At 43.2% G+C, this 27311-nt stretch overlaps 1 protein-coding gene across 1 annotated transcript; it reads right to left on the reverse strand.

Annotated features, from left to right (window-relative positions):
* chst12a (carbohydrate (chondroitin 4) sulfotransferase 12a) lies at nt 1-27212 on the reverse strand. Its single transcript, XM_034191042.1, has 5 exons — nt 27107-27212; nt 6730-7443; nt 6299-6451; nt 4493-4672; nt 1-764 (listed from the first exon to the last, which is right to left on the reverse strand). Exons 2-5 carry the CDS (start codon nt 7093-7095, stop codon nt 216-218), a joined length of 1248 nt encoding a protein of 415 aa, XP_034046933.1. The 5' UTR covers nt 7096-7443; nt 27107-27212; the 3' UTR covers nt 1-215.
* Nucleotides 27213-27311: the final 99 nt, after the last annotated feature.

The following is a 27311-nucleotide window of genomic DNA, read 5'->3' on the forward strand; positions in this document are numbered from 1 at the left end:
GGCTTTTCATCTTGGTGATTGATGAATTTGATTAGCAAAACAAAAAAGGTGAGTCACCTCAGTGTGTGATGAGTTAATCATTTCTACAATCAGTGTAGGGCAGTCAAAACTGGAGTGTGCATCTGAAAATCCTACATTCAGGGGAGGCGTTGCTATGGTGTCATTTTATGATTTTTTTTTTCCCCCTTCTTCCTCTTTTTTGTTGCTGGGTCAGTTCATTCATTGAGGATCGAGTCGGGTTTCTCATAGCCAAACAGCCTAAAGTCCGGTTCATACAGCTTGTAGAGTTCCCGCCGGGCTTCAACAGGCACTGTGCTGAACCAATCCACCTCCCAGCTGCTGGTCGTAAGGTTCCTCTGTGAGGTAGGAAACTCTACCACGTTGTCCACCCGCAGTTGGCGCAGCAGGTGCTCGGCGTCTTCCTCAGCCGTCTCCAAGTGGCCCACAAAATCATACTGAATCTGGCAAGGATGGCAAAGTCGGTACACCTGCCGCCAGTGCTCGTTAAAGGGCATCTCCTTCTCAGTCTGCGGGTCCAGTAGGTACTGGATGAAGTGGGAGAAGGAGGGATGGATGCCCACAGCAAATGCCTCATCCACAGCTGCAGGGGGTGTGGGCTGGTTGGCATAGCGACGCAGCATGACTTGTGCAAAACGGCGATAGAAGTCCTCATTGCGCAATTCAAACTTATTCCGGTATGCAGAGATGAGACGCACGAATGGATCCCTCACAAAAAGGAATTTTGTGTACTTCTTCAGCTTCACCTTCAGGAGATTGGGGAGAAAAAAAAAAAATTAATAAATTATATATTATGGCATGTACAGTATGATAAATAACTGAAAAGATGAAAATAATACACATTCTTTTAAACACTGATTAATGAACATTATAATAGCAAGTGGCCTCTGTGTGCGTGTATGGGTTTGATCACAGATCAAGTTGGAAGAGCTGCCATTTGCCGTTTAGTATGCGCATGGGTGGGCGAATAAAATGTTACCACTTTTTGATTGTACACAAGTTTTTGAAATGAGAACTTATTCAAAAATTTTATTTACAGACTTGTAACAGAAGCATCAAATTAATATCTGATACCAAAGGTTTCCCACTTTGTCTCTTGTTTTCCGCACAGTTCAATAATTGATGACATGTTCAAACCACGCTCCTCTTCTTTGGATTACAGCTGCAACACGCGCATTTAAGTTTGTGATGACATTGCCACACATCTCAAGAGGGATTCTATGAATTTTTTTCCTTTTCAGGAATTGATACTCCTGAAAATGAAAACTTTGCTATTTTGGAAATTGTACAAATTAAAAAAGTGGTAACATTTTATTGGCCCACCTTGTATTTTGGATCAAGGATGAACGCCAGCACAACAGAACGTTGATAGGACGAATAGTTTTGGAGGAACTATGGATATTAGCGAACAACACTGAACAAAGGACGTTTCTAATGACATTGTGGATTTACATGCCAGTCCAGCAGGGGGCGGAAAATCATCTTGGTATTAAAAGCGTTATCTAAAGTAACCTATAGATGACCAGCATAACCGAAAACAAAAAACTCTGCCCAAGATGTGCAGAACAAAGAAGGAATGAAACAACTAAAGACTACATTATAAGAAACAGAAAACAAAACTAGAAACAAAAACATAACACAATGGAAAAAACAACTGGACAGAAACTACAACTTAATGCACTACATGACTAAGGTATAATAAACAGAAAACAAAACCAGAGACTACAAAATACTGAACAGAAAATAAATGATGAACTAAGAACAAAAACTAATGACTACAATATTGAACCATAAAAGGGGAAACAAGCGAAACAACACCACCCTGGGGCTGAAACCTGCCACATTGTGGCCCATTTGGGGAAAAAAAAATCAAAAGCAAATGACAACATGCAAGTAATAGTAAAATAATAGATAATAGTGTGTATATGGTACAAGAACCTAAACAATTTATAAATACATTAAGACAGTAAATTAACATAAAAAAATGACGTAATTAACAGGCGAAAAAAAGGGTTGAGTTCTTCTAAAAACTTTTGAGGTCCAAGTTTCTAAAAACATTCTGGAGTCACAGTCCATTCTAACTTATTATAGAAACTTTGCATAATTTATTACCACCCTTGAAAAATGTCAGCTACCTATTTTATAAACACTATCCAATCTACAGCCTGTGGATGTTCATGGGCAATGTGCTACTAATTTCATCTAAGAATGAAATCTCACGGCAAAATTTATCTAAGAATTTTTTTAATTAAGTCCACAAACTCAAATTTGCAAACATAGAAATTATAAAACACAAACTTTTGGAAAACAGTGACCATATATGGCATCACTTTCATAGGTGTTTTTACCATGTACATGATTTTTTATTTTAACTGTACAATCAGACTGTCAAACCATGGTGCCAGTGCCATATCTGATGATACTTTCTAGCACAGCAGAATAAAATATTAGCAAGATGGAGTGCTCAGACCAAACAGACTGAGTCTGTGAAGGAAATGCAACCTGTGAGCCAACCTCCCACACAAGAAGTGCACGTAGGCGCTCCATCTTAAACTACTGCCCCTCTGAACACCCAAATATTTAAAAGTGTCCACCTGCTCAATCGCCTTATCATTAATAATTATTGGGTCATGGACCATCACCTCTCTACAGTCAAATATTAATTTCCTTGGCTTGTTTACATAAACAATAATAAGTGACTGGCAAGTTGAAATTGTTCAGTGGTGTGATAGTTCTTGAGAAACTGGCAGAATAACCTTACATTTATGTGCCTTTGTCTATTTTCATTTTACACTGGCGGTAATGCATGGAGTAGTGTTTCCAAAAGTGTGGGCTGCTGTGAGGTACTGCAGGTGTGCCCTCAGAAGTCAGTAAAAACAAACAAAAAAAAATGGTTTGTATTAAAAAATTAGCCAAAAATATTTACCATTTTAAAAATGCAATCACAACCAATAAAAAACAAAAATCATGGGATTTAAATGATGTTTTATTCATCATTTATATGACCCAGTTCATCATACATGTCTTATACCCCCGTCACACATAGCCAGAATCACGCAGAATGGTGTCGGAATTATGAATCGGCGCACATCCGTTCAGTTTTAAAACGCTGACACCCATCTGCGGAAATCGATACAGTTGGTCAAAATCGGCCTGCGGCTCCAAGTGTAATGGACATGTTCAAAACCCTCCAGCCGCCGTCGAGATGGGACACCTATCTGACGGCGATCCATGTGTAATCTGACGACCATCTGACTGCAGTTTATATATTCCGATGGTGGCAAAACGGGATCAGAAACGATTTGAGCACATATGAGGGAACCTCGAGATGGATGGCATTGCAAATCCTGCTGGTATAACCTGCACGTGCCACATATAATAACGTCCACCCCCGGAGCACAAAGGAACTGTTGAAATGTATGTGGCATGCTTCTTCATGATAATAATTCATGTTCAGTGAACGTGAATGCACGCTACACACTTGCGTGCACGGGCACGTGAGGAACACAGCGCTCCAGTCCCGTGTTTGCCATCCAGACATTGGACAGTCTGCAGCGCCTTTTATGGCCGTCTGAGTCATCCAACTGTTGTCCACATGTGGTTTGGATGCCATCGTGCAGGTGTGGACGAGGTACTCCGGATGCATTCCAACAGGGCTGGCCACGCCTCTTTTCTTCACAACTGCATTGGATTACGGCAATATTTGCCGTATCAGACATGGTTCCTCCACATTTTGCCGTGTATGATGGGGGCTTTAATCTTAGTCTCGTGTCAATCAAAATTGTGTTTCAGTGTTTTGTTTGCAGACTTCAAAGTGGGCTGTGACATTGTTAAGTTTGAGAATGGCTGGTGTAGAGCACTTACTGTGTAAAAAATGCACCTGATTACACACATTTTTGAATTTACAAATAGTTCAACTCAAAATCATAACTAATGGTAAAAGCTTCTTATTTTTACCTTCCCCTATGTACAAGTGAGTGCTGATAAAAGTGACGGTGCGGTCACCATTTGTCCACTTTAAATGTCTACATATCTTGTAGCAAATTTGCTACTGCGCTATACTATCTGAACTTTCCTGACCATGCTTAGTAAAATTAACAACAAAAAAAGAACTGTCTGCTTGACAGAAGGTCAGATTAGATTTTCCCTCCTTTCTTTTCAGCCACAAAAATAATTCCAACCTGAGCAGATTACATCAAACTGCCCAACAAAGTCTGTAAAGAGTTACAGCTATAAATAACCATTAATATTACAGAACATATCTGAGCTGACCACACCTCCTCTCCCACTTTGCAGCTTTTTCCACACAGCAGCCGGCAACAATATCAAACCGATGTAGGTGAGAAGTGCTGCACATGAGGAAGCAGCAGCTTCATGAGGCCCAAGATGTGTAACATTCCTTAAATATATAAACAAACAGCATATTTTAAACACACCCTGCAATGTCTTCTGTCAGCGTATGATGTAAACAAACCTTCATGAGGTGCCTCGCAAACTTGCCATAGCGTTTCCAGAACTTGTTGAATGTAAAGTGCATGCTGCTGTTGTGCACTAGGTCTCTGGGGATGGACAGCGGGTCTCTCTGAGGAACACCATCCTGCAGCAGGCTCTCACTTAGAACTATCATGATCCGCTTCCAGTTACTGCACGCCACCTGAAGGACAGTTACCAATGATATGGTCACAAACATAACACTAATAATATGTAATAATGTTAATAGTGAAATGATCATATATGAGACAAACACATCTTTATAAATCTAGCTTGATTTGGTGGTAGATTCTCCCTTTGGCATGAATTTGAAGAAATCTGAGATGCTCACTGTCACGGACATATAGAAAAAAGTGACTCTTAATAACTTTCAATTCAATTTCAATTTATTTCATTTATATAGTGCCAAATCACAACAACGTTTCACACAAGTAAGGTCTAATCATACCAACCCTTAGAGCAAGCACGCAGGTGACAGTGGTAAGGACAAACTCCTTCTAATGATTTGAGGAAGAAACCTCAAACAGACCAGACTCAAAGGTGTGACCCTCTGCTTGGGCCAACACAGTTGACAATAGAAATATACAGGAAATTTTGAGAGTCCATGCTGGTGTACAGGACGGGAGGCCTGCAGAAGAAGACACCCACTCCCATCTCTGGATGGAGCCACACCTCAAACAGAGAGAGAAAAAACAGAATGAGGTGGCAGAAAGACAACAAATACAGTATAATTTGTCAGCATTAAGCAACAAGAAACTTCACTAAAAGACCCACAGATGTAAAGCAATAAAATCTATTTTTTTTTTTCATTTATTTACCATATTTTCCAGAGCACAAGTCAAACTGGATTATAAACTGTGCCTGTCCAAAAATACATTGTGAGGGGAGGGACCTGTATATAAGTCACCCTAGAGTGTAAGTGGCACCTTTGTTCCATATGTGGAACTCACTTTGTAACAACATTTCTTTGGGGTGAGTTCAACAATGGACATAAATTTAATGTAGCACATGTGCACACCACAGCATGTGCTGTTACTTAACATAAGGACTTTCAATTTCCAAAAATAAGCAAGATAGACATAAGTGTGCAATGGACAGCATACTGTATGTTATTTGATGCAGTTTGGACAAAAGAAATAGTCACTGATCGCTGTCCCACAGTGTTGGAAGCAACAATAAAAACGTGACTCCATCTCTTTTAATCAGCTCTTTAATTTGGGATTTTTTTGTATGGTTGTACTGTATTTCCTTTATTCACAAACTTTTAAAAACAAAGTACTTTCATAACTGGTGTTTATCTTTTTTTAGTGCTTTGATTCCTGGTTAAGTCCTACATAAATAATTATTATGAATGAATGAGTGATTTTTTTTTTGCATGTAATTTGCAATGGAAAATGTCATATACTGTGAAAAAAACTTGAATAACTATACTCCAGAAAATATGGTAAATTAGGTTATGCTGTAGAGTGTTTTACGCACACACAATTTTTATTATTTGATGCCATACAAGTAAAAGCATTAAATGTCCAATACCGCCACTCTATTTTGTTTTTAATGGCACATACAGTCCTAAAATCCCTCTGATCCTCAGATAAGAGAAATACACAAATATAAAATGTGCTAAAGGAAAGGGCCATAATGATGTAAAAAAAAAAATCACACAGTACGAGTGAGGATCAAAGCCTGGAAAACCCTTTAATGTGTCAAACTGCTGTCACAACTGCATCTTGTTAAATCTCAATGAAGCCAACAGTTTCCAACATGGCTTTAAAAAGGTGTGTTTGTGTACCTTCGGCACGTAGCAGTAGATAATACCATGTCTGTCATCCACAATAAGATGATCTAGCTCCTTGTTAGGAATGTCATCAAAGGAACGGTTTTTCCCAGGAAACGACACACTGTCATTGGCACAAACCTCCTGAAGCAACCTCCGGCGCTGCTCCTGGTCACACCATGTGGTATAGCACAGGAAACCATTTTTTAGCAGTGCAAATAATGATTTCAACAGCTGGCATTCTTACTTGCAATGCAAACAAGTGTATGTTAAAAGTTAAAGGCGAAAAAAGATATATTTGCAATACTAACAACAAGTTATCACAAAAACCTGCAATAAAATCTTGTACAGTTAATTAATGTGTAATTAGAATGTCAACACCCGATCTACAATGCTTACAAACAAACAGTTGTGTAACTACAAGACGTATTGATGCAGAATTTAACCTGTCTATCACGGAGCTCCGCTCCCACAGGTGTCAGGTGAATCTTCCACTCCCGCCGTGGCACGTAGCGCTCTTCTGTTCGATCCGACTGGTTACTTGTTTCGACGGGGACAGGGTCTGTGGGCTCGCCAGTTCCAGGCTCTAAGAACTGGTTAACGAAGGCATCGATGTCAGACAGGAAGGATGGGGTTCGGGAGGTTTGGGTTCGTGGCTGTGGAGGCGGGTGGGGGGTTTTGGGACCTGGTGAGACTGGAGTGTGTAAATAGAGGTGAGAGGCCCCGACGTCGTCCCAGTAGATGATGATCAGGAGGATCATGAAAGCTGAGCCCAGGATTACAAAAATGCGGAACATCCTGGACGTTCCCATAGTGAACACCTGGTGCCGTTTGCTACCGGATCACCATAGCAACAGGGTGTCTCTACAACATCACCATGGCAGCGGATTGAAGAAGCTACCTGGATCTTTTTATGGGATCAGCACGGCAACAGACTGAAGTTACAGAGGTCTTACTACAAGGTCACCATGGTAACAGTTTCAAGGTCCAGGAGTGTCTCTCACCATGGTGACACATAGAAAGTTATCGCAGCGTGGGTAGGATTTGGGTTATCATGATGCTGATGCATTGCAGGAGTGTAACTGACCAACTGTGGATTAACTCTCACCTCTGCACCATGACTGCCGCACCCTGCAGCCAGCATGCACACAGATACCAGCCTGAGGGAGGACAGAGAGAAAAAAAAAAGAAAAAAAAAAAAGGATTTTAATATGTCCCACAACTCTCTTTTTCTAAAATGTTACAATGTGCATGATTTAGTCATTTTGCATGAAGCACATATGCAGAAAGAAAGAAATGTTCATCTTCCACAACTACACGGGAAGCATACAGAGTATTAAAGTGCTCATATCCACTTTTTAACCTAGTGGTACATATATTTGGGGGTTGATGATAAACATCCTCAAAGTCCCGCAGTTCTATGATTGTGAATGCAGAAACTACCTTGATATCAGCTAAATTTAAGTCTGAAATGCCTCATTTTAGATCAATCAATCAATTCAATCAATTTTATTTATATAGCGCCAAATCACAACAAACAGTTGCCCCAAGGCGCTTTATATTGTAAGGCAAGGCCATACAATAATTACGTAAAAACCCCAAAGGTCAAAACGACCCCCTGTGAGCAAGCACTTGGCGACAGTGGGAAGGAAAAACTCCCTTTTAACAGGAAGAAACCTCCAGCAGAACCAGGCTCAGGGAGGGGCAGTCTTCTGCTGGGACTGGTTGGGGCTGAGGGAGAGAACCAGGAAAAAGACATGCTGTGGAGGGGAGCAGAGATCAATCACTAATGATTAAATGCAGAGTGGTGCATACAGAGCAAAAAGAGAAAGAAACACTCAGTGCATCATGGGAACCCCCCAGCAGTCTAAGTCTATAGCAGCATAACTAAGGGATGGTTCAGGGTCACCTGATCCAGCCCTAACTATAAGCTTTAGCGAAAAGGAAAGTTTTAAGCCTAATCTTAAAAGTAGAGAGGGTGTCTGTCTCCCTGATCCAAATTGGGAGCTGGTTCCACAGGAGAGGAGCCTGAAAGGTGAAGGCTCTGCCTCCCATTCTACTCTTACAAACCCTAGGAACTACAAGTAAGCCTGCAGTCTGAGAGCGAAGCGCTCTATTGGGGTGATATGGTACTATGAGGTCCCTAAGATAAGATGGGACCTGATTATTCAAAACCTTATAAGTAAGAAGAATCAGCAGAAATATCAGTTCAGAAGAAACCCAGAAGAAGAAGCCCACTGTTGTAAGCACAGTATAAAAAGCAAAAGCACAAGTTTCCAATTGTGAACCAGTATGATCGTATGAACAAACAGGTACATATATCTGTTACACCTCTTACTACAGTTGGACATGCTGACTTTGTTTTTATCTTGCAGGAAAAGTTAAACATTCTTGTGAGAGCGTTGCACCGATCTCTGATCTTAGAGTTTGAAGTGGAGTCTGATATCAGTATCAGCGAGCTGGGGGAGGTGTGTGTGGATTGGGAGGTCTGGGCGGCTTTGCTTGAGCTGCTGCCCCCACGACCCGACTCTAGATAAAGCGGAAGAAAATGGATGGATGGATTTCCATTATTATGAAAACTTATTTTCACTAATAAAATTGAATAATAACTGTTGAAAGCGGTGTCATTACATTGTTTGTCCAGCAGAAGGTGATCTGATGGCATGGTTTACAATGTGGTCGAGCATGGCTGAGACCCCCATCACCCCTTGGTTATATTATCTACAAAAGACTTAGCAAAAGCAACTAGCTGCTGTTAATTTTCAATTAGAGTGGGCATTTTACAGCAACGAGATTCAAGTGATCACTGTGCCACCAGCTAGGTGGGGCCAAAATACACAAAAAGTCTATTTTTTGCCCAGGTTGAGTGATGTGACAGAGTGGCATACATTGGCTGATATTATATATATATTTTAAATGGTAAATGGACTGCATTTATATAGCGCTTTTCCATCTGCATCAGACGCTCAAAGCGCTTTACAATTATGCCTCACATTCACCCCGATGTCAGGGTGCTGCCATACAAGGCGCTCACTCATTATGTATATAATCTATTACTTTAAAAATTGATTTTCAATTTATGTAATAATTTAAACTTTTACTCCCCTACAACATATGAAATCCTGTTCGCCATGACAACAAGAAATAGGGGTCTGTGGTTAGTGTGAAATGTTACACGTACTGTACAAGTGAAAGATGCCTTCTATTTGAAGGCAAAAGGGCAAGTTGCAGATCCTTTCCATTTAAAGCAAGAAACAGGTTATTTAAAACATCACCTTACTATCTGCAGTATTTTTGGTTACACGCTGTTTGCAAATTTAAATATTAAGCCACCTGATGACCTGTAATAGAGTTCTGAAAATGTGTATAATACAGCCCACTTAAAAATCAACCATTAAGTACAACTCATTTAAAGTCTTGCCCTTATTTTCTCATAACTTTTTCAGGCAGGTCATCTTAGGCATGATACAACTAACATGTTGCAAAAGTAATACATTTTTTACAAGCCTAAATAAAATGAGCATTTTAAAATTTAATTATTTTGGATGAACTTTCTTGTCGTTTTACAAGAACATTGTGTTGATCAACTCATTCATTTGATTATTATTCTGTTGTAAGTATCAGTAATCAAATTTTCATTCAAATAAAATTATCTAACCTCTTCATGCACAAACTAGGGTGCTAAAGACTTCTGCAGACTACTGTAGGTGTAAAGATGCAAGCACCTGTAAATGCAAGCAAACAAATTCAAGAACTTTTAGGAAAAGCCATTTGAAGTGAACAAAAGAGGAGTCAGCCTTATTTTGCTGTTCTGTTCACCTCTGACATCAACTCGAGGTGAGCTGGATGCTTAATGAGGCTTTGTTTTTGGCACAGCTGTTCAATGAATTTGTCCTCACCTCTTGATGTCTGCTGTGACTTCCGTTTCCAGCTGCTAAACTAAAAATGGTTGGAATATATCCGTCTTATTGGGGGCTCTGCACAGCTTATTACACAAGCATCGCTGCTGTCCACCTTATAAGCTTCCTACAGACGCTGCAGAAAATTACCCAACACAGTTGTACTTTCCACTGAAATATGTAAGCAAACGCAAATATTTTACACACCTCAACTCGACACCCTCAGCACGCATAAAAACCATAATGAAGCTTTCTGTGCTTGAACGATGCACAAAGAAATACTTTTTGGAGTGCTGCAAGAACAACTGACAGTTTAAGTCAAATATGAAGCATCTCTGGACTGCAAAGCATCACAGTTCTCCATATCACTAGCCTACATTCTTTTTAATTCTTGGTTTAAAAGTCTCAGGGTATCACTTTTCCATTCCAACAGAATTCTAAATTTGGAGCACTTGCGCAACAGTCTTCACATGATTTCCTTTTTCCTGAAGCAAAGCGAAGAGAAATGAAATGGAAAGCCTTCATTCCACTTGCAGCGGGTGCAGGCTGCACTCCTCTTCCTCAGAGTCAGATTAGGAATGCTGTGATTCCAACCACAAATGGGTCAGGATAGCTAATCTGGCCCTGTTTACACACTGAAGTGCCCTGAAACCCAAAATCACTGTCCGTGTCTGCAGGTGGTCCCCAGCCTGCAGGGTTGGTGGCAGAAGCTGCTGTAAAAACCACATGAGGGTAGTAGTTCTTACCTTATCACAATTCGGCACAAACATGCAGATCTGCATTTATCTTTTTGACACTTGTGAAAACCATATGACGAGTAAACCATGATAGTCCATGGAGACTTTGCTGTTACTCCAAAACACCACCAAATGACAGCTTAGACCAGCAGAGTCAGAAAATTTTTCCTCATCTGAGCAAGTCTGCAAATGTAATTTAAAAAATAAATAAATAAAATAAAAAAACAACAAAATAAGTGAATACTACTAAAAACCCAAACAAATATTCATTAAATGAATATGTCCAAACTTCAAAGATCCCACTGGTTACAGTATCTGCCATATTGGGACAGACTGATGTTTATCACATAGGGAGGGTGCAACTCCGGAGTGCACTTGATTTTTATACACTGTATTCGTGAATATTTCAGAGCCGGTTCCATGTGGCAATTTTTTTTTCTAGGTTGGTTCCCTGCAAAAATGTAAAATTTTACCAAGTGCGCATATATTAGGGGTGTCGGGGGGGAAATCGATTCACGTCCAAATCGCAATTCTTATTTATTACGATTCTGAATCGATCCAAAATGTCCAAGAATCGATTTTTAAAAAGCATTTTTTTTTAAACATTTTCTTGCTTACTCGCTGTGTGTACTGTTTGTCAGGCAACAGCTTCCGTACTACAGTGTCCCTGCGAGGGGGGTGGTCCGGTGTGCTTCAAACACTTGTGAGCTGCAGGGTTCAGTGGCTGTAGCTTAGCATGGCGGACGAAGAGCTAATTCAGCCAGCACCGTCTTTGCAGAAGGCAAATGTTTGAGCGCATTTTGGATTTTATTATTTGCTGTGTAAGAAGGAGCTTGACATGACTTATGCAGTGTGCAAAATGAAAGTCAAGTACTTGGGAAACACTTCAAATCCGCAAGCCCACATGCTACGTCATCACCCGGAGCTAAAAGATGGGAGCAGCGGTATCTGCCGACTACTGACCAGAGCTTCGCTAAACTACCAGCCAACTCCGAACGAGCAAAGCAGATAAGCAAATTTACATCTAGAATCACTTGATTAACCTTGTAAAGCTGGATTTTCTTAAACATAAACATTTTTTAAGTAATATACCTATTTCTCAGAGCTCTTTGAATCGAAAATCGATTCTGAATCGAATAGTCACCCCAAGAATCGGAATCAAATTGAATCGTGAGTTGTTGAACGATTCACATCCCTAGCATACATATATATACATAAGGTCTGTTAATAAAGTCTTAGCTTTATTGTCATTTCTACAATACATCACAGACATATTGAGAACTGAAATACCTGATCTCTGGACTCCCTGACCTCACAAAAGAAGGTATTAAAGAAATATAATAACAAAGTATAAGTATCAAGTGTAGAAATATAATAAAGTATAAGTATTCAAGTGTAGAATTGTAAATACTTGTAGTGCAAAGTGGCAGGACAACATTCAGCAGTAATGGATATGTGCAAATTCCATGACCAGAGCAAGACTATATACAGTTGTTGATCATTGTGCAGAGAGTACTGTATGTATAAAGTGCAATATCTTCACAGCAGCTTAGGTTAGGGAGGTTAGGGAATAGACGGGAGTGGAAAGTGAAACAGCCCAGTTTGTGTTTATGTGTGAGTGGAGGGCAACAAGGGGAAAGGGGGCAAAGCAGGGAGGGAGTTGAGTGACCTGACAGCCGTCTCTCAGCCGGCTGGTCTTGGCCTGGAGACTGCGCAGTCTCCTCCCCGACGGCAGCAGGCTGAAGAGACTATGTAATGGATGAGTGGGGTCACTTACGATCTTAGTGGCTTTCCGGGTGAGGCGGGTGTTGTACAGTTCTTGGAGGGGTGGGAGAGAGGTGCCCATGATCTTCTCCGCTGCTCTCACGATGCGTTGAAGGGACCTACGGCAAGTCGCTGTGCAGGCGCCGTACCACACCGTGATGCAGCATGACAGGACACTCTCAATCGTACCCCTGTAGAACATGCGCATGATGTGTGGTGTTGCTCCGACTCTTCGAAGCTTGCGGAGAAAGTAGAGGCGTTGATGAGCCCTCTTGGCCAGTGATGCGGTGTTAGTGGTCCAGGAGAGATCCTCCGACACATGCACACCCAGGAACTTGGTGCTGCTCACCCTCTCCACAGCAGCACCATCGATGGTCAGAGGGGAATGTTGGGTGTGCACTCTCCTGAAGTCCACAACAATCTCCTTCGTCTTCTCCACATTCAAAAGGAGATTGTTGTTCTCGCACCACATGGTCAGCCGGCTGATCTCGCTCCTGTAGTGGGTCTCGTCGTTGTTCCTGATGAGACCCACCACGGTTGTGTCATCCGCAAACTTGACGATGAGATTTGAGCTGTGAAGTGGTGTGCAGTCGTGGGTCGGCAGTGTGAAGAGGAGGGGGCTCAACACACATCCCTGGGGGGCCCCCGTGTTCAGAGTGATGGTGTGGGATGTGTTGCTGCCGACCCGCACTGCCTGAGGTCTCCCGGTCAGGAAGTCCAGCAGCCAGTTGCACAGTGAGGTGTTCAGACCCAGTTGATCGAGTTTGATGACCAGCTGCTGAGGGATGATGGTGTTGAATGCTGAACTGAAATCAATGAACAGCATCCTAACATATGAGTCTTTATTGTCCAAGTGTGTGAGGACTGGATGGAGGACAGCACTGATGGCATCCTCTGTTGAGCGGTTGGACCGGTATGCAAACTGGAAAGGGTCTAGGGAGGGGGGGGGAGTGCAGACTTGATGTGTTTCATGACTAACCGTTCGAAGCACTTCATGATGATGGAGGTGAGTGCGACAGGACGGTAGTCGTTGAAGCTAGATGGTGTGGACTTCTTCGGCACCGGGATGATGACGGTGGCTTTGAGGCACGTGGGAACGACCGACTGGCGCAACGAGGTGTTAAAGATGTCCGAAAAGACATCTGCGAGTTCCTCCGCGCAATCCCTCAGTATGCGGCCAGCAATGTTGTCGGGACCAGATGCTTTCCGGGCATTGATCCTGCTGAATGTTCTCCTCACACTGTCTGCAGTCAGTGTGATCACCTGGTCACCCAGAGGGGGGGGGGACTTGTGCGCCGGTGTGGTGTTAAGGGCCTCAAAGCGGGCGAAGAAGTTATTAAGGTCATTCAGCAGGGAGGTGGAGTTGCCGCAGGTCTGTGGCGGTGGCTTGCAGTCGGTCAAAGACTGCAGTCCTTGCCACATGTTACGTGCATCCCTGCTGTCACTGAAGCGGTGGGCTATTCTCCTGAAGTACTCCTTCTTCGCCATCCTGACGCCACGTGACAGGTTGGCTCTAGCTGTCCTCAGGCCAACTTGATCTCTCGCTTTGAAGGCCACATTCCAGGCCTTCAAAAGCCTGTAGACTTCACCTGTCAGCCACGGCTTCTGGTTGGCTCGGATGGTGATGGTCTTTAAGACTGTTACATCGTCCACACATTTGGAGATGTACGCTGTAACCGAGTCTGTGTACTCCTGGAGGTCGATGGTGGTGGAGTTGTGTAGGGCAGCTTGCTTGAACACCGCCCAGTCTGTGGTGTTGAAGCAATCCTGGAGTGCCTCTACAGCTCCCTCTGGCCACACTCTGACCTGCTTCCGAACTGGTTTAACTACTTTCACCCGTGGTCTGTAAGCAGGCAGCAGCATGATGGTGATGTGGTCAGAGGCGCCAAGGTGGGGAAGGGGTAAAGCTTTGTAGGCTCCTCTCTGGAAGGTGTAAACGTGGTCCAGAGTGTTGTTGCCCCGAGTTGGAAAGTCTATGTGTTGTTGTAGTTTGGGAAACACTGTCTTGGGGTTAGCCTGATTGAAATCCCCAGCCAAGATGAGGAAGGCATCTGGGTGGGCTGTCTGCTGCTCACTAATGTGGTGGTGCAGTTCATTCAGTGCCTCCTTCCTGGTGTTATTGTTGGAGCTAGGGGGAATGTACACCGCAGCTATCATTACGGCACTGAATTCCCTCGGTAGGTAGAATGGCCGACACTTCACGATCATAAGCTCCACAAGCGGCAAGCAGAGTTTAGTAACCACCGCAACGTCCCGACACCAAGCGTCATTGATGTAAACACAGAGCCCCCCCCCCCCCCCTCGCGTTTTACCTCCTTCGATGAGGGCTCTGTCCGCCCGGTAGCAGGTTAGCCGCTCGAGCTGAATGGCGTGGTCCGCTACGTTGTTGTTAAGCCAAGTTTCCGTGAACACAAAAACACAACAGTCTCTCACACTCCTCTGGGTATTCCTCAGGAGCCGTATGTGGTCCAGTTTGTTGTCCAGGGAGCGAACGTTAGCCAGCACGATGGTGGGGATCGCCGGCTTATGTGGGCTAGCTGCTAACCTCGCTCGGATGCCTCCGCGCTTCCCCCTCTTCTGTTTCCTCTCACGCCGCTTGTGGCGCCTCCACTCTGGGTGAGGTGTAGGGGTGGGGAGTCGGTGATAGTCTGAGCCTCCGTAGCAGACCATAGCTCCATAGTGTTTCCGTGACCGCTGGGTGTAGATTGGAGATAAATGACGAGATCCTGAGTAGGAACTCACGGCTGTATGTATGCCTCAGATGGTGTGAGACACGACCCAGTGAAGTTGACGACGAAGACAAACAAAAACAAGGAAAAACTCCTGTGGTCTCGGGAGAGAGAGAAGCCGCAGCGTATGCACGCGCCGCCATCTTGGACTATTTGATCTATTTGAAGTATAGGTCGTTTTTATTTTTTTCAAAAACTATATGGATTTCATTCATATGTTTTTACGTCAGACATGCTTGAACCCTCGTGCGCATGCATGAGCTTTTTCACGCCTGTCTGTGACGTCATTCACCTTTGAGCACTCCTTGTGGGAGGAGTCGTCCAGCCCCTCGTCGCAATTCCTTTGTCTGAGAAGTTACTGAGAGACTGGCGCTTTGTTTGATCAAAATTTTTTCTAAACCCGTGAGACACATCGAAGTGGACACGGTTCGAAAAATTAAGCTGGTTTTCAGTGAAAATTTTAACGGCTGATGAGAGATTTTGAGGTGATACTGTCGCTTTAAGGACTTCCCACGGAGCGAGACGTCATGCAGCGCTCTCAGGCGCCATCGTCAGCCTGTTTCAAGCTGAAAACCTCCACATTTCAGGCTCTATTGATCCAGGACGTCGTGAGAGAACAGAGAAGTTTCAGAAGAGGTCGGTTTCAGCATTTTATCCGGATATTCCACTGTTAAAGGAGATTTTTTTTAATGAAAGACGTGCGGACGGATTGCAGCATCGGCTCGCAGCCGCCGCGATGCTCCGCCACAGGAAAAACACCTCTGTTGGAAGCCTTAAGGACAAGTTGGAACATGTCCAGCTGTTAAACAAGTTCTCATATACTCACTCCACTGAAAGCCATCAAAAGCCGCCTGGATTTTACAAATGGTTATCAACATGGAGGTGTTTTTCCTGTGCCGCCGCACCGCACCGGCTGCATCCCGACGCGCGGACCCGTCCGCACGTCTTTCATTAAAAAAAAAAAAAAAAAAATTTCCTTTAACAGTGGAATATCCGGATAAAATGCTGAAACCGACTTCTTCTGAAACTTCTCTGTTCTCTCACGACGTCCTGGATCAATAGAGCCTGAAATGTGGAGGTTTTCAGCTTGAAACAGGCTGACGACGGCGCCTGAGAGCGCTGCATGACGTCTCGCTCCGTGGGAAGTCCTTAAAGCGACAGTATCACCTCAAAATCTCTCATCAGCCATTAAAATTTTCACCGAAAACCAGCTTAATTTTTCGAACCGTGTCCACTTCGATGTGTCTCACAGGTTTAAAAAAAATTTTGATCAAAGCGCCAGTCTCTCAGCAACTTCTCAGACAAAGGAATTCCGACGAGGGGCTGGACGACTCCTCCCACAAGGAGTGCTCACAGGCGAATGACGTCACCGACAGGCGTGGAAAAACTCACGCATGCGCACGAGGGTTCAAGCATGTCTGACGTAAAAACATATGAAATCCATATAGTTTTTGAAAAAAATAAAAAGGACCTATACTTTGACAGCCCTCATATATATACACACACACACACACACACACACACACACACACACACACACACACACACAGTGAGGAAAATAAGTATTTGAACACCCTACGATTTTGCAAGTTCTCCCACTTAGAAATCATGGAGGGGTCTGAAATTTTCATCTTAGGTGCATGTCCACTGCGAGAGACAATCTTAAAAAAAAAAAAAAAAAAAAAAAAAAAAAAATTCAGGAAAACAATATATGATTTTTTTTAAATAATTTGTATGTTACTGCTACAAATAAATATTTGATCACCTACCAACCAGCAAGAATTCTGGCTCAAACAGACCTGTTAATTTTCTTTAAGAAGCCCTCTTATTCTCCACTCTTTACCTGTATTAACTGCACCTGTTTGAACTTGTTACCTGTATAAAAAAAACACCTGTTCACACACTAAATCACACTCCAACCTATCCACCATAGCCTAGACCAAAGAGCTGTCTAAGGACACCAGGAACAAAACTGTAGACCTGCACAAGGCTGGGATGGACTACAGTACAACAGGCAAGCGGCTGTTGTAGAAAACAACAACTGTTATGATTATTTATTAGAAAGTGGAAGAAACACAAGATGACTGTCAATCTTCTTCGGTCTGGGATTCCATGCAAGATCTCACTTTGTGGGCTAAGGATGATTCTGAGAAAGCTCAGAACTACACAGTAGGACCTAGTCAATGACCTGAAGAGAGCTGGGACCACAGTCACAAAGATTACATAAGTAACACATGATGCTGTCATGGTTTAAAATCCTGCAGGGCAGTAAGGTCCCCCTGCTCAAGCCAGCACATGTCCAGGCCCATTTGAAGTTCACCAGTGACCATCTGGATGATCCAGAGGAGGCATGGGAGAAGGTCATGTGGTCAGATGAGACCAGAATAGAGCTTTTTGGAATCAACTCCATTTACCATGTTTAGAGGATGAGAACAACCCCAAGAAAACCATCCCAACCATGAAGCATGGGGGTGGAAACATCATACTCTGGGGGTGCTCTTCTGCAAAGGGGACAGGACGACTGCACCGTATTGAAGGGCGGATGGATGGGGTCATGTATTGTGAGACTTTGGCAAACAACCTCCTTCCCTCAGTAAGAGCATTAAAGATGGGTCATGGCTAGGTCTTCCAGCATGACAGTGACCCCAAACACACAGCCAGGGCAACTAAGGAGGGGCTCTGTAAGAAGCATTTCAAGGTCCTGGAGTGACCTGGCCAGTCTCCAGACCTGAACTCAATAGAAAATATTTGGAGGGAGCAAAAACTCCAAACCTGAAAGATTTGGAGAAGATCTGTATGGAGGAGTGGACCAAAATCCCTGCTGCAGTGTGTGAAAACCTGGTGAAAAACTACATGAAACATTTGACCTCTAATCACAAACAAAGGCTACTGTACCAAATATTAACACTGATTTTCACAGGTGTTGAAATACTTATTTGCAGCAGTAACATACAAATAAACTATAAAAAAAAGTCATACATTGTGATTTCCGGATGTTTTTTTAGATTATGTCTCTCACAGTGGACCACCTAAGTGGACCTGCACCCATCGCAGGGTGTTCAAATGCTTATTTTCCACTAATATATACACATACATTATATATATATATATATATATATATATATATATATATATATATATATATATATATATATATACACACTCAACAAAAATATAAACGCAACACTTTTGGTTTTGCTCCCATTTTGTATGAGATGAACTCAAAGATCTAAAACTTTTTCCACATACACAATATCACCATTTCCCTCAAATATTGTTCACAAACCAGTCTAAATCTGTGATAGTGAGCACTTCTCCTTTGCTGAGATAATCCATCCCAACTCACAGGTGTGCCATATCAAGATGCTGATTAGACACCATGATTAGTGCACAGGTGTGCCTTAGACTGCCCACAATAAAAGGCCACTCTGAAAGGTGCAGTTTTATCACACAGCACAATGCCACAGATGTCGCAAGATTTGAGGGAGCGTGCATTTGGCATGCTGACAGCAGGAATGTCAACCAGAACTGTTGCTCGTGTATTGAATGTTCATTTCTCTACCATAATCCATCTCCAAAGGCGTTTCAGAGAATTTGGCAGTACATCCAACCAGCCTCACAACCGCAGACCACGTGTAACCACACCAGCCCAGGACCTCCACATCCAGCATGTTAACCTCCAAGATCGTCTGAGACCAGCCACTCGGGCAGCTGCTGAAACAATCGGTTTGCATAACAAAAGAATTTCTGCACAAACTGTCAGAAACCGTCTCAGGGAAGCTCATCTGCATGCTTGTCGTCCTCATCGGGGTCTCGACCTGATTCCAGTTCATCGTCGCAACCGACTTGAGTGGGCAAATGCTCACATTCGCTGGCGTTTGGCACGTTGGAGAGGTGTTCTCTTCATGGATGATGAGAAGGAGATGTGTTGCACTGCATGAGGCAAATGGTGGTCACACCAGATACTGACTGGTATCCCCCCCAGTAAAACAAAACTGCACCTTTCAGAGTGGCCTTTTATTGTGGGCAGTCTAAGGCACATCTGTGCACTAATCATGGTGTCTAATCAGCATCTTGATATGGCACACCTGTGAGGTGGGATGGATTATCTCAGCAAAGGAGAAGTGCTCACTATCACAGATTTAGACTGGTTTGTGAACAATATTTGAGGGAAATGGTGATATTGTGTATGTGGAAAAAGTTTTAGATCTTTGAGTTCATCTCATACAAAATGGGAGCAAAACCAAAAGTGTTGCATTTATATTTTTGTTGAGTATATATATACACACACATACACATACATACACACACGAGGTCTGTGATGAAAAAAGCGGTCCTTTATTTTTTCAAAAAAAATAAATGGATTTGATTCATATGTTTTATGTCAGACATGCTTGAACCCTCGTGCACATGCGTGAGTTTTTTCACGCGTGTTGGTGACATCATTCGCCTGTGGGCAGGCCTTGAGTGAGGAGTGCTCCGCCCGTCGGAATCTTTGTCTGAATAGCCGCTGCGGACGGCGCGCGTTGCTTTATCAACATTTTTTCTGGACCTGTGAGGGATATCCGAGTGGACACTATTCGAGAAATTAAGCTGGTTTACTGTGAAAAGTTTAACGGCTGATGAGAGATTATGGGGTGTTTCTGTCGCTGTAAGGACTTCCCACAGAGCAGGACGTCGTGCAGCGCTTCCAGGCGCCGTCGTCGGCCTGTTTCGACCTGAAAACATCCTAATTTAAGGCTTAATTCACCCAGGACGTCGTGAGAGAACAGAGAAGATTCAGAAGAGGCCGGCATGAGGACTTTATGCGGACATTCCACTGTTTAAGGACATTTTTTAATGAAAGACGTGCGCGCAGATTCGCCGAGTCGTCACGGAAACGACTCGGCGAATCTGTGTGCGCCGCGACAGGAAAAACACCTCCGTGTTGAAAACCATTTGTAAAATTCAGGCGGCTTTTGATGGCTTTCAACAAGTGAGTAACTGAGAAATTGTTTAACAGCTTGGGCATGTTCCAACTTGCCCGTTAAGGTTTCCAGCAGAGGTGTTTTTCCTGTCGCGACCCCCCACGGTCGGGTCCGGCCCGACATGCGACTCTGCCCGCACGTTCTTTCATTACAAAATGTCCGTTAACAATGGAATGTCCGAATAAACTCCTCATGCCGACTTCTTCTGAAAGTTCTCTGATGACTTACTGGGTCAACAGAGCCTGAAATGTGGAAGTTTTCAACTTGAAACGGCGAGACGCTGCCGCCTCGAAGCGCAGATCGCCGTCAGGCGCCGTGGGCCGTCCTTACGGCGAAACTACCAGACCACAATCTCTCATCAGCCGTTAAAATTTTTACCGAAAACCAGCTGAATTTATCAAATGGTGTCCACTCAGTTGTGCCTTACAGTTTTTGAAAAAATTTTTATCAAACAAAGCAGCAGTCTCTGAGCCATTCCTAAACAATAAAAAAACGACGAGAGGGTGGGCGACTCCTCACTCAAAGACTGCCCACAGGCGAATGACATAACCGACAGGCGTGAAAAAACTCTTGCATGCCCATGAGGGTTCAAGCATGTCTGATGTAATCACGTGATTCAAATCCATATGGTTTTTGAAAAAAATAATAAGGTCTGTTACTTTTATCACAGACCTTGTATATATATATATATATATATATATATATATTTTTTTTTTTTTTTTATTTTTTTTTTTCTTTCCCCCCCACAATTTCTCGGATAGTCACACGACTGAAAAGCCACCGAAAGCTGTCTGAATCTTCCAAATGGTGGAAGGAGATTTTTTTTAATGAAAGACGTGCGGACGGATTGGCGCGTCGGCTTGCAGCCGGCGCAGCACGCCCGCCACAGGAAAAACACCTCCTCCACCACCTCCGATGCACCAATCCATCCGCACGTCTTTCGTTAAAAAAAAAAATCTCAGTGGAATGTCCGGATAAACTGCTGATTCTGACCTCTTTTGAAAGTTCTGTTCTCTCACGACGTCCTGGGTCAACAGAGGTTTAAATTTGGAGGTTTTCAGCTTGAAACAGGATGACAACGTCGCCTCGGAGCGCTGCGCGACGTCCCGCTCCGTGGGAAGTCCTTACAGCGATAGAAACAATCCAAAATCTCTCAGCCGTTAAAATTTTCACCGAAAACCAGCTTAATTTGTCGAATGGTATCCACATCGGATGTGCCTCACAGTTTTTGAAAAAAAATTTGATGAAGCACAGCGCTAGTCTTTCAGGAACTTCTCAGACAATGAAAATCCGACGAGGGGGCTGGACCACTTCTCCCACAAGGCGTACTCACAGGCGAATGACGTCACCGACAGGAGTGGAAAAACTCACGCATGCGCATGAAGGTTCAAGCTTGGCTGATGTAAAAACATATGAATCAAATCCATATAGTTTTTAAAAAAAATAAAAAAAGGTAGGATACTTTTCTAATAGACCTCGTAATGAATGTTTTTACATTCATATTGAAATATTCGGTGAAAGCTGGAACATTTCATTCAACGAGGCGAATAAAATATTTGTACCACTGAACTCAAACATTCATTATTTCTATTATATATATACACGAGGGCTGTCAATAAAGTAAGGGTCCTTTTTATTTTTTTCAAAAACTATATGGATTTCATTCATATGTTTTTACGTCAGACATGCTTGAACCCTCGTGCGCATGCGTGAGTTTTTCCACGCCTGTCGATGACGTCATTCGCCTGTGAGCACTCCTTGTGGGAGGAGTCGTCCAGCCCCTCGTCGGAATTCCTTTGTCTGAGAAGTTGCTGAGAGACTGGCGCATTGTTTGATCAAACTTTTTTCTAAACCTGTGAGACACATCGAAGTGGACACGGTTCGAAAAATTAAGCTGGTTTTCAGTGAAAATTTTAACGGCTGATGAGAGACTGAGGTGATTCTGTCGCTTTAAGGACGTCCCACGGTGCGAGACGTCGCTCAGCGCTCTCAGGCGCCGTCGTCAGCCTGTTCAAGCTGAAAACCTCCACATTTCAGGCTCTATTGATCCAGGACGTCGTGAGAGAACAGAGAAGTTTCAGAAGAAGTCGGTTTCAGCATTTTATCCGGATATTCCACTGTTAAAGGAGATTTTTTTAATGAAAGACGTGCGGACGGGTCCGCGCGTCGGGACGCAGCAGACGCGACGCCCTGCCACAGGAAAAACACCTCTGTTGAAAGCCTTAAGGACAAGTTGGAACATGTCCTGCCTGTTAAACAATTTCTCATATACTCACTCCACTGAAAGCCATCAAAAGCCGCCTGGATTTTACAAATGGTTATCAACACGGAGGTGTTTTTCCTGTGCCGCCGCACCGTGTCGGCTGCGTCCCGACGCGCGGATCCGTCTGCACGTCTTTCATTAAAAAAATCTCCTTTAACAGTGGAATATCCGGATAAAATGCTGAAACCGACTTCTTCTGAAACTTCTCTTTTCTCTCACGACGTCCTGGATCAACAGAGCCTGAAATGTGGAGGTTTTCAGCTTGAAACAGGCTGACGACGGCGTCTGAGAGCGCTGAGCGACGTCTCGCACCGTGGGAAGTCCTTAAAGCGACAGAATCACCTCAAAATCTCTCATCAGCCGTTAAAATTTTCACTGAAAACCAGCTTAATTTTTTGAACCGTGTCCACTTCGATGTGTCTCACAGGTTTAGAAAAAATTTTGATCAAACAACGCGCCAGTCTCTCAGCAACTTCTCAGACAAAGGAATTCCGACGAGGGGCTGGACAACTCCTCCCACAAGGAGTGCTCACAGGCGAATGACGTCACCGACAGGCGTGGAAAAACTCACGCATGCGCACGAGCGTTCAAGCATGTCTGACGTAAAAACTTATGAATGAAATCCATATAGTTTTTGAAAAAAAAAAAGGACCCTTACTTTATTGACAGCCCTCGTACACACATACATACTTCAAAAATTCAAACATAAAAATGTTAAATATTTTTTGTCAGTTATTTCAGAAGGTGAAAGTTTCAAGTATTCTAGACTCATTACATGTAAACTAAAAGGTGTAAAGTAATTTTTTTTTTTTTAGAGAGATGCCAGCTGGCATTCTCAGACCAGCAAAGAGATATAATCCCTCCATCATGTCCTGGGGGTCTTCCCTTCTCATTTGGACGTGCCTAGAAAACCTCTCTAGGGAGATCACCGTGTTGCAGCCCCACCAGATGCCTGATTCACCTAAACTGGCCTGCTTTCGACATGAAGGAGCACCAGCTCTAGTCAGAGTCCCTGCTGAATAGTCAAGCTTCTCACCCTGTTCCTGGGTGCCCAGATAGCACCCAACAGAGGAACCTCATTTCTGATGATTGTATCATGAACTTGTTCTTTCAGTATATAGCCAAAGCTCACGACCACAGGTGAGGATAGGAGTGAAAATCAACTGGTAAATCAAGAGCCTCGCGTTCTGGCCTCAGCTCCTTCTTCACTGCAACAATCTGGTACACCGTCCACGGGACATCAGATGCTGTCACAGTCTATTCGTTGATCTCATTCTCCATTTTACCCCCAATTGTGAACAACACCTCAAGATACTTGAATTCTTCCAACTGGGACAAAACCTCTCCCTTGTCCCATCAACCTTTTCCTGACAGATTTGGAGGTGCCGATCCTCATCTCAGATGTTCATACTCTGCCTCAAACCTGACCAAACACCTGAAATTTTAAATGAAGCAATTTTTCAGCTGGCATTTAATGTTTCAAAATGCTCAAAACATAAAATAAAGTTTCAGAAAACATTTAGGCCCCATGTAGCATGATGACCGGCGACAGAGTGGACAAGAGACAGTTTTCCCAAATAAAAACATTTTTTATTTTTCTTCTTTTCCCATTTTCTAAAAGTGCAAATATTTACAGTGCATCCCAAAATGGCCATCAAGAAACAAATGAGCAAGAGTGCCAGACTATATCTATCAAAGACTCTGGGCCACTACTTACATATACGTTCACTGAGACACAACCTTCCCCTCCGACACTCCTCTCACAACTGAGGCTCTGAGCCCTTTACAGAGTAACAGCCCCTCCCACAGGTAAACTCCATTCACAAAATAAATCAATCAACTAAATAACAATAACAACCCAAAGAAATACAAACAAAATATATAAACACCCAACACCATTTCCTTTAACCAAAAACCCCTTCTAAGCATAATAAAATAGAATATGAACATCACCAGATAAAACACCCCTGTCTAAAATAGTTTACTCCGCCCAACCCCTGTATTTACACTGAATGGAACGTTCACTCTGTTTGCCCCAAACAAGGAAGCACCTGCATGCCAGCAACCTTGGTGAGTAAGCCTAAACTGTTACAGAAATGTTTTAAAGATCATTAAAACAGATGAACTTTGGTAATGAGTAACGGTATAAGATGCGCGCTTTGAAACGCGGTGGAAATAAACACATTGCAACATATGAAATGCCAGTAGGCCTTTCCCTGCACTCTTAGTCACAATACTAGGTAAAGGTTATGGCAAATGGTGATTACTGACAGTGAAAAATGAACCAGGAAAATGAAAACAATACATACAGATGGATGAAAAGTGAAACACAGTCGGCGTCAGTGCAGCATAGTTGTTAAATGCCGGCTAATTGCTGCCTACACGCCATTGACTGCGTAAGCGTCACAGCTCAGTCTGTGACAATAAAAAACATAAAAAACACAGTTTATCATCGCCGTCTGCATGCCGAAAGCTAATTGCATCAATTAATTTTTTATTTTGGCTAATTTTATTGATGGTGATACAGATGGCGCAAGAACCAGCACGTCCTTGAGGTGGCAAGTGTGATTTGGCTGAAGACGGCCGAAGTTTACCAAGCTGAACCTGGTACTTAGCGCTTGTCATCACTGACAACTACAGACGCGAAGACGATGCAGTTTCTCATGATACAGATGGTCGACAACGCCAATAAGCTGAAGCCATGGTACGGAGTGAGTGTTCCCCCCTCAGCAACCATGAGCGATATTTACAGCCAGTATTAGGGGTGCCAGGGAGGGGAAGAAGAGAAAAAAAAAAAAAAAAAAAAAATCAATTCACGTTGGAATCGCGATTCTTATTTATTAAGATTCTGAATGGATCCAAAATGTTCAAGAATCGATTTTTAAAAAGCAATTTTTTTTAAACATTTTCTTGCTTACTTGCTGCGTGTACTGTTTGTCAGGCAACGGCCTCCGTACTACAGCGTCCCCGCAAGGGGAGGGTCCGGCGTGCTTCAAACATTCGTGAGTTGCAGCTTAGTATGGCGGATGAAGAGCTATTTCAGCCAGCTCCGTCTTTGCTGAAGGCAAATGTTTGAGCGCATTCTGGATTTTATTATTTGCTGCGTAAGAAGGAGCTTGACATGATTTATGCAGTGTGCAAAATCTGCAAAATGAAAATCAAGTACTTTGGAAACACTTCAAATCCTCGAGCCCACATGCGACACCATCAACCGGAGCTAAAAGAAGCGGACCTGACTACTGACCAGTGCTTCGCTAAACTGCCAGCCAACTCTGAACGAGCAAAGCAGATAAGTAAATTTACATCTTTAGAATCACTTGATTAACCTTGTAAAGCTGCATTTTCTTAAACATAAACATTTTTTAAGTAATATAACTATTTCTCAGAGCTCTTTCAATCAAAAATCGATTCTGAATCGAATCGTCACCCCAAGAATTGGAATCGAATTGAATCGTGAGTTGTTGTAAGATTCACATCCTGAGCCAGTATGCATGTGGTATACTGGACAACGGAGGTGGCTTTGGTTCATACAACGGTTGCAAGGTGAGTTTTTTTCCTCATTTGATTCTTCTACTATGGCGACTCATTAAAGCCAAAAAGTTGTTGGGCCACTTGGTCAGGCCTGCGAGTTTTTTTTTTGTTTGTTTTTTTTGGCGGATACTTGTGGCATTATGGACATATTTTTGTGGATTTTAATCGTCATACTTCTAAATGAAACTTCCCTTTAGCGGAAAGGGGAAGTTTCATTTCCCTGCCTCAAAATTTTATTGTATTGTTTGTTCTCTATATGTAAGAAAAAATAAAAATCCGCCTGTCCTTATCACTTTTTTTCTGGGATAATACACTAATGTTTTTTTTTAATGGGGCCTTAACTCAAAACACTACTACAATGCTCCCCGCCCCATACACACACACACACACACACACACACAAACGTGATTTCGTGGCTACGCCCCTGTCAGAAAGTAGCATCAGAATCTTAGAAAAGAGGGGAAAGTCCACCACTTCTTATGGGGACTCTGCCAAAATTACGTATGAAAGCAAACTTTATTTTTAAACTATGAGGCTGAAAGATCCCCCCTGTCTGTTATGATGTATCGGTGCGGTTTTGGCTGACTTTGGCTGCTGTTTGAAAGCAGCGGGCTCCCGGCGGACAGACATCACAGCGTCCAGCTCCGGACACAATGTGGCCTTTGACGGCGGGCAGCGGAGACCGTCTGCGCCTAGCCGGCACATGGCTCGGCTCCTTAATTAAAGCCTGGCCATATTCGGCAGAGAAAACGAGCAGCTTCATACACGGAGCGCTGTTATCCACACAGCAGCGGTGCAAAGGTGTCAAAAGAGCAGCCGCGCATTTTTTTTTTTTGTTTGTTTGTTTGTTTTAAGCTGCTGCTGAGAAGCGACGTGGCTGTCGACACCTCCTCCTAACAACAAGAGACAGACAGAATGAAAACATGCTCTCACCTCCTATTTTCTGCCCTCCAGCTCCCTTCTCCGCGTCAGCCGCGTCCCCTCTGCGCGATGGAAAATACAAGCAGGATTTTCCTCTTTTTCCTCTCTCTCGCTTTCTGGGAACGAAAACATCGCGAGACTTCGCATCTGGGGCTTCTGCCAGTCGGTTTCTGCAGAGTGAGCTCACGAGAGAGGAGGGAAAGAAAAAAAACAAAAC

The sequence above is a fragment of the Thalassophryne amazonica genome, chromosome 16 (genome assembly GCF_902500255.1).
Source record: "Thalassophryne amazonica chromosome 16, fThaAma1.1, whole genome shotgun sequence".
Lineage (NCBI taxonomy): Eukaryota > Metazoa > Chordata > Actinopteri > Batrachoidiformes > Batrachoididae > Thalassophryne > Thalassophryne amazonica.

Bases quoted from the DNA above. Each gene is read 5' to 3' on its own strand.
- chst12a (XM_034191042.1), bottom strand. From the start codon at position 7,095: ATGGGAACGTCCAGGATGTTCCGCATTTTTGTAATCCTGGGCTCAGCT. The intron at 6,452-6,729 runs GTTAAATTCTGC...TGGTGTGACCAG, and splicing joins CGGAGCTCCGTGATAGACAG to GAGCAGCGCCGGAGGTTGCT. The intron at 4,673-6,298 runs GTACACAAACAC...ACTGTCCTTCAG, and splicing joins TCTACTGCTACGTGCCGAAG to GTGGCGTGCAGTAACTGGAA.